General features: G+C 37.0%; 1 protein-coding gene across 1 annotated transcript; it reads left to right on the forward strand.

Moving 5' to 3' along the window:
- The first annotated feature begins 10,780 nt into the window (after positions 1 to 10,780).
- On the forward strand, positions 10,781 to 11,737 carry LOC125471498 (uncharacterized mitochondrial protein AtMg00810-like). The gene has a single exon (XM_048571939.1). It carries the CDS (start codon positions 10,781 to 10,783, stop codon positions 11,735 to 11,737), a length of 957 nt encoding a protein of 318 aa, XP_048427896.1.
- The last annotated feature ends 3,579 nt before the right edge of the window (positions 11,738 to 15,316 follow it).

Here is a 15,316-nt window from a genome sequence, read left to right on the forward strand (position 1 = left end):
ACTGAGGTGCTTTTATAAAAAGTGGGTATAAAAAAAAGCTGAGCTAAAAAAGTTGTTTGGTAAACACTTAAAGCAACTTATTTTCACAGTTTTGGGTGAAGAAAAAAAATGAAAATGTGAAGCAGAAAAAATGAGCTTATTTTCATAGCACAACAGAATCCGTTTTTTTTCAAAACACATCAATATCAAACAACCCTTAGAGGGGGTATGCAAAATTTATAATACAATAATATTTTTAGTCCCACTATGATATTGTTTCAAGTCGCTATTATTAAGATTGTATGGTCCCAAGTTATGGTCAGAATAGGAAATATCTAGTTGTTAGTAGTTGTGTTAACTTTCATTTATGACTCATTTAGAAGTGTTTTTAAAATGATTAAAAGTGATTTCAATAAAATTGATTTTGGGTTTTCGAAGAAGCACCAAATATGTGCTTCCTACATGAAGTACTTAAAAGTGCTTTTTCAATATCTATCAAGGTTCTAAAAGACGCTAGGCACTAGTCGGGTGGAGGGTTGGGGCCTAACGTCTAGGCAACTAGGTAGACAAGGCGGATTTAATTAATTTTATTGTATAACATATAAATAAGTGCCTACTTACACTCTAAAAAATAAAAATTATACTTGTATTGAGAATTTAGAAAACTTAAAACTTAAAACTTAGATCATCATGGCATAGCCATCATTAGAGACTAATGCAGTAAAAGTAAGCATAACCCAAAACCAAAATTGAAAATTCACTAATTCATGATCTAGGTTTTTTTTAGTAGAGGTTACCCAGAAAACCCTTTAAGTTAATTAAAAAAAAAACTTAAAAACAATAGAACCGCCTAACCGCCTAGCTGCCTAACCCATCTAGGCGGCCGTCTTTACCCAATTTTTATGCACGTTTTGGCCTAAATCGCATCAGTTCTCCACCGCCTAGGCCGATTTTTAGAACAATGGTATTTACTTGAATTTTTATTAAGAATTGATTTCAAAAATATTTTTACTAAAAGCGCTTTCAATCATTTTAAAAGCACTTCTAAACGAGCCCTTAGTCGAATAATTAAGAAGTGTTTGTGCCAAACAACGCCCACCAATTTTGATACTTTAGAGAATGTTTGAGATGTTTGGATATCACCTAATTAATATTAGAATATTTTTAAACTAGCAGTGCTACTTGAAGGGAAACATTAAGAAAGCAAGTGACCCTTTACCAGAGTGGTGCAAATTAATGTGTTAAGCTCTTGCATGACGATGTGGGTTCGAACCCCGTTGTTGGCTAATCTAACATCTAATCTAATAAAATCCATCATTTGACAAAAAAAAATGATAAACATTAAGAAAAAGAAGTTGGATTTTTATTTCAATTAATGGTACGTAGGAACACTCGTTTATTTGGAAATTACCAATTATTTTATTACAAGCGATATTCAACACTAATTTATCTTAAAAAGTAAAGAAATGATTTGAATTCGAGACTCTAATAAATTAGAAAAAAAACTTAATTATCAGAACAATTCACCCATTGCAATTTTATATATGCATGGTGGAGATTAAAGTAGAGCAGTGGATAAAGATGAGATGACGATCCCTTTCGGTAATTTGCTTTGTCTATTTTGGCATATACTTTTAGCAGAAAAAAATGCAGGGTGCATGCATCCATGTTAGGAAGGGAATATTATTTCAACATCCTTCACCGTAGTCAGGTGACCATTCACCATTCATTTCTTGGTATTACCAATCACACTCCCACTACAATTCCTCAATTATTACACAGGAGGGCTCTAGCTATCATGAAGATTCCTTGTAAAAGGAAAACTTTTTTGTTTCTTAACGAAAAAAGGATGATGTTTAACTGAATCAAAAATTAATAAATGAAAAGAGGGGAACATTTTTCTGTAGCATATATGCGTAAACAAATGTTTCAGAAAGAATTTCACTATTATAGCAATGAAAATAATACAATCGGACACATATATCCTTTCATTTTTTTAGATCAAATAAGATTTTATTAAGAATGATCAAGAACAAAGAATCACGGACTCTAAAACATCAACATATGCAATTTTACAATTACAGTTCGGATATAATTTTACAATTACAATTCTTTCTCTCAGTTTCTCTCTCTCCTCTCTCCTTTCTTTCCATAAAAAAGTTTTGTCTATCTCTTCTCTTTCAACACTGTACTAGCGAGTCTGATGTCTCCACGTTGTCCCTTTTACCAGGTTGCTCCTCAAGCCTTTGAGTGCCATTCTTCGCAAAATGGCCCAAGCCAAGATCTTCGATCCAAACTATTTTTCTCCTCTTTCTCCCTCCCTAAGTTTATTGGGTTTCACATCAAATACGAAATCTGACAAATTTCTTCCTTCTTCTGCAATCCATTGCTTGACGGTTTGGAATTTAGGGCTCATTTGAATGTACTTTTAAAATGACTAAAAGTATTTTTGATGAAATTTTTTTTAGAACTAATCTTTAGTAAAGATGCAAGTAAACCCTAGAAAAGCACTTAAAGTGCTTCCTAGAGAAAGCACATAACTTGTGTTTCTTGAAAAAAGCACTTTAAGTACTTTTGGAATCCAAAAATATTTTCTCTAAAAGCATTTTTAGTTATTTTAAAAGCATATATGAACGAGCCCTTAATTTATGGGTTATAAGGGTGTTTGGAAAATACCCAAAAAAATCACATATAAAAAAATTTATTCTTGGTTTATGGGTGTTTTGGTTGGGTGAAGAAAATAAGTTAGGGGTTTGGGATGGAGGACGGGGGTATAGATTGGGTTTTTTGGTGTTTAATTTGTTGGATTGATTGATTTTCTGCTTATTGATACCAACAACAAATATGACTGTTGAAAATCTGAGATGTGAGAGGCAAGGGGAAGTTGAAACGTACAAAAGCAAAATGAGAAAAAAATGGAAATTAAATGGGAGAAAAAAATTGGTGAAGAGAAGAAGGTGAGGATTTGACAGAGAGAGGGAAAAGAAGATGGGAGGCATTTCGTTAAAAAAATAAAAAGAAAAAAAAATTCAAATTAATCTTGACTTCACCTTTTATTGAATGCTCATGATTGAAGGATTGGATCCCAAGAGAAGAGATCCGGAGAAGATATTATCCCTATAGACCCATTTATAAGGTGCATGAAATTTTAGTAAAGAAATTATGGAAAAACAAATGGAATTGTTATTAGCACTCCAAAATTCTCATTCTACATTCCTAACTTTCTATATTTGGAAAAAAAATACATTTGTGGGGAGTGTAGAATGAGATTTTTGGAATGCCAATAACACTTCACAAAACAAATTGATTTCATTTTTATTCGGAAAGATGAAACAAAGGTGAAAGGTTGATGTATACCCAAAATACATCCTCACTATTATCTTGTTGACAAGTGTCTATGAGACTCTGACCTAATCTTGCAGGAGTGTGGTCAACTTTCTAATTTTAGGATGAGGAACAACGTGGATTTGGAAGCTGGACCACATGTCAACTATATAACCAGGTCAAACCTTGTCCAACTTGCTGATATCGCAAGTTCACAACCAAATGTCAATGGAATATATAAAACAAACCCTAGCAGTTGAATGTCCCGTTGACGAGAAAGGCAGAGAAAATAAAACCTAGGATAACGACCATTGCCTTCCGCTTTATGTGGACGGCAATTCCTCTTAGGCTCTTCCCCAGCTCTCTTCCTCTCTATTTTTTCACGTCTTCTAATCATTTTCATCTTCTATTGTGGCGACTCTTTTGCTCTATTTAATAGAGCCCTAACATCTATTACTTACGACTCAAACTTGGATTTTTGAATAGCTGTTGTTGTTCAGAGTTCAGGTGGGTGCATGATAAAAGACCATGAAAAGGAAGCTGGATATTTGTTGCAGATAACTCATAACAGTGTTTCTTTGGTTAGATATGAATCTTCTGTATGTAGCTGAAATATTGTATTGTACATAAACCCTTTAAAAATAAAAATTAAATACTGCCGTAGGATATCCATGTAATGGCCACGATCAAATTGGTCTGAAGGCTCGGCAGCGAAAGTTCCGGAGATGATCCGAGTACCTAACCGTCTAAGTAGCAGTAACAAGGCATAAAGTTATTGGTACTCCATCTTTTACTTCAATGTAGTCACATACACTTTTTAAAATGTGGATATATCATTATTATTAATACAATTGTAGTTGTTCATACTTGTCGATAAACTTGAGTGACTTTCAAAATGAAATGCAGTTAATCGCACTAATAAATCATAGTTTTTTTTTGTTACAATGTGTAATATGATAAAAATTAATATGACAAGACGCATGTAGTTCTTGTAACATTCTCTTGAGAAATTTTATTTACACCTATTTATTTAAAAAAAAAATTAGTATCTAGTCCCTAATCACTAATGTTTGTTGATTGAGACCTTATAAGTTTTCTGATTTTAATTGAAGTCCTTAGCATTAATGTATATATTAATGAATTTACATGTCAGTTATATAATTTTAAAATAAAAATTAGTAATTGATTTAGAGTTTTAATACTCAACCCTTATTAAACTCCTAATTAATTTTCAATTCAAATATTGCTAAAATAACAAAAGAAAAAAGAAAAATTAGTATCCGGTCCCTAACTCCTAATGTTTATTGACGACCTTATTAGTTTTTAGATTTTGATCGAAGTCCCTAGCATTAATGTGTCACATCCCGGCCTGGGGTGGATCACTTCCCGGGCCCGCTCCACCACCGTAGCACGATATTGTCCGCTTTGGGCTTACCATTCCCTCACGGTTTTGTTTTTGGGAACTCACAAGCAACTTCCCAGTGGGTCACCCATCATGGGATTGCTCTAACCCTCTTCTCACTTAACTTCGGAGTTCTTACGAAACCCGAAGCCAGCGAGCTCCCAAAAGGCCTCGTGCTAGGTAGGGATCAGAATATACATTTAAGGATCACTCCCCTGGGCGATGTGGGATGTCACAATCCACCCCCCTTAGGGGCCCGACGTCCTCGTCGGCACACTCGCGACCAGGGTTAGGCTCTGATACCAAATTGTCACATCCCGGCCCGGGGCGGATCACTTCCCGGGCCCGCTCCACCACCGTAGCACGATATTGTCCGCTTTGGGCTTACCATTCCCTCACGGTTTTGTTTTTGGGAACTCACAAGCAACTTCCCAGTGGGTCACCCATCATGAGATTGCTCTATCCCTCTTCTCGCTTAACTTCGGAGATCCTACGGAACCCGAAGCCAATGAGCTCCCAAAAGGCCTCGTGCTAGACAGGGATGAGAATATACATTTAAGGATCACTCCCCTGGGCGATGTGGGATGTCACAAATGTATTAATGAATTTTAGTTACATAATTTTTTAAATAAAAATTAGTAATTGATTTAGGATTTTAATACCAACACCTTTATTAAACTCCTAATTAATTTTCAATTCAAAACATTCCCAAAATAAAAATAAATATAAATAAAGTAAGTTTGTACCCATTAATGTTTTATAAAAAGATTTTCAACTTTTTAATCTTAAATGTACCCATTCATTTTTTCAGTTTTTTAATCTTATATGTACCCATTCTTAAATATACTAGTTTGTTATATGTAAAATGAACTCACTTTTATTTATATAAAATCCATTCAATTTGTTTTTTTCTAATCCATTTTTAAACTTAAATGAGTACATTCTTTTTCGTTGATTTGAGAATGTATTTATATCAAGTTTAATTGAATAAATTACAAATATTATTAAGCCTAACATCTATTATCCCTTTTGTGAGGTTTTGAAGAATGTACCCATGTTTTGGTACAATAATTTTGGGGTTAAATTTGATGAATGTACCCTGTTTGTATATATATAGTGACAAAATATTGGTGAGTATTTTTATCTTTTAATATTTTTAGTTCCACAAATTATGGGTTTTATTTAAAATCTCATTAATATAAACAACTTCAAATTTCATTTTTTTTATTTGAATAATTTAATAACCTACATAGAAATATACTATTACATTAATGTCAAGAACTTCGATAAAAATTTGAAACTAAAAATAACCAAGGTTTCAATTAAAGAACATTAATAATTAAGAGCCGCATTCAAAGTCTTCCTTTTAATTATCTTATACCCAATAATCCTAACCCCACTACACATTGCACCTCCCCATTATTTCCTGTTAACCCAAACCAAATGTCGACAAAATTTTCGGATGAGTTCGTCAACGACTGTTATCTCCATCCATTATTTTCCTTCTCTTTGTCTTCCTCCTTCTTTTCATACCCTTAAGAATAAAATGAATCATCATACGCTACCGGCGTTGGTGTCAACGTCGACGTTGGACATGGCTTCGTACTATGCTCCCGTCAACCCCACTTCATATCGGCATCTCACTTTTCCGATTAATTGGATCCAAGTTCGTATAAAGAAACAAGAAAGGGAGAAAGGAGAACATCAATGGTCATCGGAGCTTCGATTGCATAACAGAATAAACAAATGGAAGGGTGCACTGGTGAAAACCTTCCTTTCCCTCGGCTTTTCTAAATACTTTTTTTTTATTTAATGGCAAAGTTGGAATTCCACTAAAGACATTCTTAAGTTGGCGTAGAAATAAAACAAATGGATTCAAATAAAATTTTCCCGTTCTCTTGTAATATAATACATATTTAAGATGATAAGACATATGTGGTACATTTAACATTGTTACTACTTGATGGTATGTTGGTTTGACTTGATAAAAGTTTTATACATTTTGATTTTATTCTGTCCCTTCAACCACACCCTCCCACCCCACAACCCCAACACCCCCACCACCACCACCCCCACCCCCACCCCCACCACCACCCCCCCCCCCCCCCCCCCCCCCCCCCCCCCCCCCCCCCCCCCCCCCCGCGGCGCCGCTCCTCTTTTTTCCAAGGATGATCACGTTTATTTGGAGATCAAAACATTTTGATTTTATTCTGTCCCTTCAACCACACCCTCACCACCCCCCCCCCCCCCCCCCCCCCCCGTGCTTCTCTTTTTTCCAAGGATGATCACGTTTATTTGGAGATCCATTGTGACTAAATAAGAAGGTTCCTCACGGAACGGCATGAAAAACGTTAATTAAGAATGTGCTAAACTTAACTTTGTTAGACCAAGTCCGAGTTACAAGAATCCAGCTCATGTTTAAACTCTAAAGTGCCTGCCATCATTACAACTATAGTGGACATGTGATTGCTGACTCATGGACAGCAAGGAGGACAGTTTATTATTGCTGTGCTATTGCTCCGAGTGCTGTGGTGTGCTGTTGCTGTGCTGCTGCATGTGTGGCGTGCAGTCCTTGTATTTTAAATTGTAAAGTTTGTATGTTGTAGTGTATATAACAAAGCCTTCCCGTAAGGCCTAGATTGGAAGTGTGAATTATTTATAGAGATCAGAAATTCTATCATGGTACTGAGCCTTTCTGTCTAACGACAAAAGATCCTTGTTTTTTTTTTCTTCCGCATCACTGTTTCCATGGCTGAAACTAATAATGTCAACCCTATTCTTCCCCCTCCTGCAACTTCATCCGTCAATCCCTTATTCTCTTCCATGACTACCATAGTGAATATTAAGCTTGATCGTGCCAACCATCCTCTATGGTTGGCGCAGATTTTGCCAATACTGAAGAGTCGTGACCTGATGGGTTACGTCGACGGCTTTCTGGACTGTCCTCCGAAACACTTGGCTGGAAATACTGCTGTCAATCCGGAGTATGTTACATGGGTGCAACGCGATCAAATGGTTCTGAGTTGGATCAATGGCTCGCTGACTGCTTCTGTTCTAGCAACCGTTGCCAGCAAACGCGCATCTCGTGCGACATGAGAGGCTCTTGAGCAGCGTTACACATCCACTTCTCAGAATCGCATTCTCTTTCTGCGCAATGAATTGCTCCTGACCAAAAAAGGCGATCTCTCAGTAGCTGATTACTTGGATCGTGTCAATGCTATTTCCGATAATCTTGCCCTCGCCGGACAACCAGTAAGTGATAATGAACTGGTTCAAATTATTCTTAATAACCTTGGACCTGCATTCGAGATGACTGTCAATGCAGCTCAGGCACGTGATACTCTGATCACGTACCCAACCCTTGAAGCCCTCCTTTTGACCACGGAGAGGCGCATGATGGAACAAACTGTACCTGTGGTGGAAGCTACTCCAGTCAATGCTTTTGTAGCTGCAAGAGGACGTGGTGGACGTTCTCGTGGAAATGGACGTGGTGGCTTTCTGTCCAATCGAGGTGGTGCTTCTCCTATCAACCAGCGAGGTTTCTTTCCTCGCAACACTAATCAGCGTAATCCTGCCGTTAATGGGGAACACTTCAATACAAGTGGAGAGTGAATCACTTGTCAAATTTGTGGTAAGCCTGGCCATCCTGCTTTAGATTGTTATCAGCGCATGAATGGTGCTTATGAAGGACGTATTCCAACCAAACGTCTTACTGCTATGGCCTCTTCACCAATTACTTTGAATCGACAACAAAATGGCACCTGGTTACTGGACACAAGAGCTAATGCCCATGTCACTCCTGATATTCAAAATCTGGTAAATCCGAAGGAGTACAATGGTAATGAGAATATCGGTGGTGTAGGTAATGATATTGGCCTTTCCATTAAACATTATGGTTCGAATAAAATCAGTACTAAGGCTTGCTCATTCGAACTAAACAATATCCTTCATTGTCCATCCGCCTCCACTAGCCTTATTTCTGCCCATAAATTCACTCTTGATAACCATTGCTACCTACTAATATTTCCTCATTTTTTCCTTGTCAAGGACCTCAAGACCCAGAAGACGCTTTTCCGAGGGAGATGTGAGAATGGGTTATACCCATTTCCAGGTGGCGGTGGATTAACCCAGTATCCTATTTCAACGTTCTTAGGTGTTAGAGTCTCAGCCAAAAAATGGCATTCTCGTCTTGGTCATCCTGCGTCTTCAATTATTAAGTTTTTAATTTCAAATAATCAAGTACCAAGTCATGGTACTGCCGATGTAACGTTTTGTGATTCTTGTCCTTTGGGCAAGAGTACCAAACTTCCCTTTAGCAAGTCCGAGTCTGTGTCTCACTCTCCTTTGGAACTTTTGCATTCCGATGTGTGGTGTTCACCAGTTATATCAATTGAAGGTTTTCGTTATTATGTTTTGTTTGTCGATGATTATTCTCGCTATTCTTGGATTTTTCCCATGAAACACAAATCTGAAGTATTTGGCATTTTTGTCACATTTAAGGCGCAGGTTGAAAAAATGTTTAACACATTCATTAAAACCCTTCAATGTGATGAAGGTGGTGAGTATAAGAGTCAAGCCTTTAAACAGTTTCTTGCGACTCAAGGTATTTCCCAACGGTTTTCATGCCCTAAACATCCTGAGCAAAATGGAATGGCGGAACGAAAACATCGCCACATAGTCGAAACTAGTGTTGTCATGCTTTCCCATGCCCACATCCCTGACAAATATTGGTTTGATGCCTGTTTGACGGCCACATATCTAATTAATAGGTTACCAACTAAGGTTTTGTCAAACAAATCTCCATATGAAAAGCTATTTCATCGAACACCGATTTATGTATCCTTTAAAGTCTTTGGGTGTAAATGTTTTCCTTGGTTGACACCCTATGCCAAACACAAACTTCAACCCAAGTCTAAGTCATGTGTTTTCTTAGGATATTCGTTGAATCACCAAGGATACAAGTGTTTGGATTTATCCACGAGACAAGTGTATTTGTCTCGCCATGTATTATTCGATGAGGATTCCTTTCCCTTCCAGGAACTTACATCTCTCAAGGAAAACGTTTGCACAAAAGGTATCTCTCCACCCTCTGAGCTTCTTTTTCATTTTTCAGATCCTCTCCCTGGTACACCAACTAACCACAGTCTAGCCCCACCCAATGTCCAACCCGCCACTACAGCTAGTTTCCCAGATACTCCACCACTAAATGAACCACCTGCTCCTACTCCCAATCTTGCAACCATTTCCAGTTCTCGTGAACCTCTCCCAAACCAAGATGAGCAAGAAATAGTTGCTATTGTCCCTGTGAACCCGACTCTGTCACAACCCTATGATCCCGTGCTGATTCCTGACCCCCCTCTCATCCATCCTATGACCACTCGGTCTAAAGCTGGGATACAAAAGCCAAACCCGAAATATGCTTTGTATGTTAATACTGACACTTTGGTGGCAGAACCAACATGTTTTAGTCAGGCCATAAAGCATAAAGAATGGAGGAATGCAATGGCTCAAGAATTCAGTGCCTTGCAGCGCTGTGGTACGTGGACTCTTGTGCCTTACCATCGTGCCATGAACTTATTGCCAAACAAGTGGGTTTTCAAGATTAAACGACATGCAGATGGCTCGATTGAGCGCCATAAGGCTAGGCTTGTGGCTAATGGCTTTCATCAACAATCCGGGATTGACTATACGGAGACCTTTAGTCCAGTTGTCAAGCATAGTACCATTAGACTTGTGTTGAGTCTGGCAGTTTCACGGAGGTGGCAAGTTTGACAATTGGACGTTCAGAATGCATTTTTGCATGGGTATTTGAATGAGGATGTGTACATGAAGCAACCACCAGGTTTTGTTGATAACCAGTATCCTAACTATGTTTGTAAACTGCAACGTAGTTTATATGGTTTAAAACAGGGGCCTAGGGCCTGGTTTCAACGATTTTCTGAGTTTCTCCTTCAGTTAGGGTTCCAAGAATCCATGTGTGACTACTCCTTGTTTGTTTTTAATCAAAGAGGAGTTTATTTGATTTTGCTTATTTATGTGGATGACATATTGCTCACAGGAAACAACACTACTCAAATGGCATGGTTGATCACGAAGCTTAGCACTTTGTTTTCCATGAAAGACTTGGGTCCCCTTAGTTATTTCTTGGGCGTTGAAGCCACTTACGTTGGTCACAACCTGCATTTGACTCAATCCAAGTATGCTCTGGACTTGCTTGAGCGAACGAAGTTTAAAGATGCCAAGCCAATTTCCACTCCAGTTTCTACAGGCCAAAAATTGAGTGCTTATGTTGGTGAACCCTACAAACATCCGGAGCAATATCGTAGTGTCGTTGGTGCGTTGCAATATTTAACCATCACGAGACCGAATCTCTCATATGCTGTTAACCAGGTGTGCCAATTTATGCACTCCCCCAAGGACACTCATTGGATGGCAGTGAAACGTATCCTACGATATTTAAAGGCCACGTATGATCATGGTCTTGTTTATAAACCTGGAGATATGCAACTGCATGCTTTTTCGGATGCCGACTATGCGGGCAATCCTGATACCCGTCACTCTACAAGAGGTTTTTGTATTTATTTGGGGTCCAATCTGGTGTCTTGGAGCTCAAAGAAACAGAAGACTGTCTCTCGGTCAAGTACAGAAGCTGAATATAGGCAACTAGCCTACACGGCTGCTAAGCTATCTTGGTTCAGGTCATTATTCAAAGACCTTCATCTGCATCTTCTTCTTCCCCACATATGGTGCGATAATGTCTCTTCCATAGCCTTAGCTTCCAATCCAGTATTTCATTCGCGGACAAAACACTTAGAGGTCGATTATCACTATGTCCGTGAGAAGGTGGTTCGAAAGCAGCTTCTGATACATTTTATTTGTTCTCAAGATCAACTCGCTGATTTGTTTACAAAGGGCTTGTCTTCCTCGCGTTTCAAGCTTTTGGTGTCCAAGCTTCCAGTTGTTTCTCGGCCTGTCAGCTTGCTGGGGGCTGTTAGACCAAGTCCGAGTTACAAGAATCCAGCTCATGTTTAAACTCTAAAGTGCCTGCCATCATTACAACTATAGTGGACATGTGATTGCTGACTCATGGACAGCAGGGAGGACAGTTTATTATTGCTGTGCTATTGCTCCGAGTGCTATGGTGTGCTGTTGCTGTGCTGCTGCATGTGTGGCGTGCAGTCCTTGTATTTTAAATTGTAAAGTTTGTATGTTGTAGTGTATATAACAAAGCCTTCCCGTAAGGCCTAGATTGAAAGTGTGAATTATTTATAGAGATCAGAAATTCTATCAAACTTAATGTCAAGGAGGCCACACTCATCAACAGTAGAGTTTGTTTGACCTATCTATAAAAAGCTAGAGGACGAGAACATTCCCCTTTTTCTTTTCTTCTCCATTACCCATTAATCATGGCAAGAAAGAACAATGTTGATTTCCACATCCAATTCTCCTTCATATATATACAACTCTCCAAGTCGATGTGCAAATTAAGATTTGTTTGATTACTATTTAGAATCTATTTGACAATCATTTCGTTTATAATTTTACCCTTCACCACTTAATTCATCATTTCCCCTATATACTTTCCACGTATCTATAACACAGTAAAAATTTAAAACAAAATGGTAGCCAAAAGGGTCCTAATAGTCTTATGAGACGAGTCATATTTTCATTTAGTCCTATAATAAAGATGCTACTAACCTATCCATTTCCATAGTTAATTATGTATGGGAAGTATTAGCTCACACTCCCAATTTGCTATCCTGCATGTCATCCTAAAACGTTAATTTCTTGGTAAACGGAAGCATTATCTCACTGATGTTGATGAATATATAATTACATATACATATATATGAGTTATGAGCATAAATAAGAGCTTATTTACACTATTAGACAATTAATTATTACAAAAGAGTTGGTAGCAAACCACTGTTATGTATATTTCTCCTTCACAGAATCAGAATGATTGTTGATCCACAAATTATGCTTACGTCTTTCCATTGCATTAGTGGACCTTCTTAAAGTGAACTTTACTTAGCATGTCCAACAGTAATAGTAAAATCCACTACCTTATTAGTTATCGATTCTAGATTAGTTTGATCTCTTCTACCTCTCTAAGTCCTTTATTTTGCTTTAAATAGAACCGAATTGTTAACTTGTGTCAAATGGGTTAGGTATCAAAGATCTCCGCGTGCAGGAATCCAGAAACAACAATAATAATATATAATGATTCCTATATAATTAACAATGTTTGACCTTAATTAATCATACACATATATAAAATGGCCACATAAGCGTTGCATAAGTTGATGACATCATGGATCACACAAAGTATCATTAATAATTGATCTGATTTCTTGATTATTCTATTAAATTTGCAAAGACGGGCGAAGAAGGCTTAACCGCATTATAAAAGACATAAGTGCAGCATGATTCAGAACATGCTCATCACATGATTGAAAACATACCAAAAGTAAGATGGACAACTTAGAATACAGGTAACTTTCTTGAGTACATTTCATTGAACATCATTGAAAAGTTCCCACTCATCGTGATATAGGTTTTATATAAGAGGGATAATGGTTCTGACTCCCAAATGAAGACATCACAAGCTAAGAACTTCCCCAGAAGAAACCTATTGTTCCCTTCTCTCTCTCTCACTCTACCTCCCATGTGGCGGATAAGGGTTCTTGACTCCCATATGAAGACATCACAAGTTAAGAACCTCCCCAGAAGAAACCTGATGAGTATATTTTATATTATATATTTTACTCTATTCTTAGTATATTTTGGTAATATTTTAGAAGAATTTTGATACTTTGAATTGTATTTCTAATATAGGACTTTCGACTTCTTCTGGAGCAAAACATGGTTAAATAGATGAATTTTGGAGTAATTCCAATTGGAGGATGTTCATGATTCACTTAGCTTGATCGTATCAAAATATCAGATTTTTCTACCAAGAGATGATTTTCTGGCAATAAATAAAGGAGGAATGCACAGTACTGGAATAGTGACGTTTTTTTCTTAACTTACGTTTTGGAGCCCAAGATGGCCTCGGATGGGTTCGTGGCCTTCTGGAGATGTGTTCAGAACATTCTTATCTTTAAAACAAGCTATCTTGGGTGGGATTTGGAGGAGATTTGAGGCTAAAACGTGGCTGAACAGTTTCTGTGCAGCTTTTCCTAGTTTAATTAGGACTTTATTTTGTATTTTATTTTATTATTATTTAGTTTCTTAGTGGGAATAAAATAATTGATTGTTAGGGTTTGTGCGCTGGCTTTAGGGAAATATTAAAAGGCTTTGGCCTGTTCTAGTTTTGGGGAATGTTTTGCTTTTATGAAACTTTGGAGATAGAGAACTTTGCTAGGGTTCTTGGAGATTTTCTACTTTTAAGGTGTTTTCATTCCTTTTATTTTTAATAATATTTTCAATGATTTTAATTATGAATATGCGTAACTAATTCCTTTTGCTAGGGCGAAGCCTTAAGCCTTAGCATGAATATGTAATTTTTATTTAATTCCTTGTGATTGATTGCATGCATATTTTGAATTATTGATCACTGTGATTAAAACTATCTAATTGTCTTAATGCCTGATCACCATTATGATCCTTAGAAAAGTAATTTGATGCAGTTTTGGTCGGAAGGTTCCCTGAAATTGACCCTAGCTTCTTGTGATTAATAATTATAATTTCACTTAAGATGAACACCACATCTTAAGGGTTGCATGGTTTTTCAAAGGGTTTTCATAAAGCATAATGAGTCTTTCATGTTCAAATCATGTTCAGATTTGATCCGAACGTCTGGACAGGTTGCATGTTAGATTTACACTCTATGTTGGAGGTTCCAAGTAGAATATAAATTAGGAAAACCTAACCTTCAAAGTGGCATGTGTAGATCATAAGTAACTGGTAAAAATACATAGGATTGCTAGGTGATGGTGAAACCCTAGTGCTTTCTTAATTTGATTTTTCCAAAACAGTTTTCTTTCCCCTTCATCTTTAATATTGCAAATTCGTTTATTTTTATTAATTAAATTCGTTTTAATTTAAGTAGATTGTAAAACCAATCATCTCAATTTTCTGCTTTACAATAATTAATTGGAATTTGGTTTGTTTCGAATTATTTAATAATCCATGTGGAGAACGACCTTGCGAGAACTATTTATACTACAACAATCTTATTATTCTTGCAAGTAATATAGAAGTTTTTAACCCGTTTGCGTGTGGTAAAATCTCTATCAAAACCTCTTGTTCACATCTCTCTCTGGCACATTTCATTGCCGACTAACAAAATCCCCTGATGTACGTTTCTTAAAGATGGCTCTTTAATTAGTCTTTCCTTCTACCTTCTTCATTATCCTTTGTCATTTAGCAAAGTGTTCTGATTATCGGGAGCGTCCATTCCCTAATTAATCCACCTTTTATTAAAACATCAAACCGCATGAAAGGGGTTAAGTCAATCCAGCGGTGTTTTTGTAATGTACTTACATCCTCACATGAAATCCTACTTTGAAAGTGTGATATGACCTCTACAACGTAAAATTCAACGTTGTCACAGTAATAACAATATCATTAGGTGATATTATTAACTATAACCTTACTATTCTTTAT

Source organism: the organism of the source record quoted next, unplaced genomic scaffold (assembly GCF_019419815.1).
Source record: "Pyrus x bretschneideri cultivar Hongxiangsu unplaced genomic scaffold, Pyrus_bretschneideri_v1 Contig6, whole genome shotgun sequence".
Taxonomy (NCBI): Eukaryota; Viridiplantae; Streptophyta; class Magnoliopsida; order Rosales; family Rosaceae; genus Pyrus; species Pyrus x bretschneideri.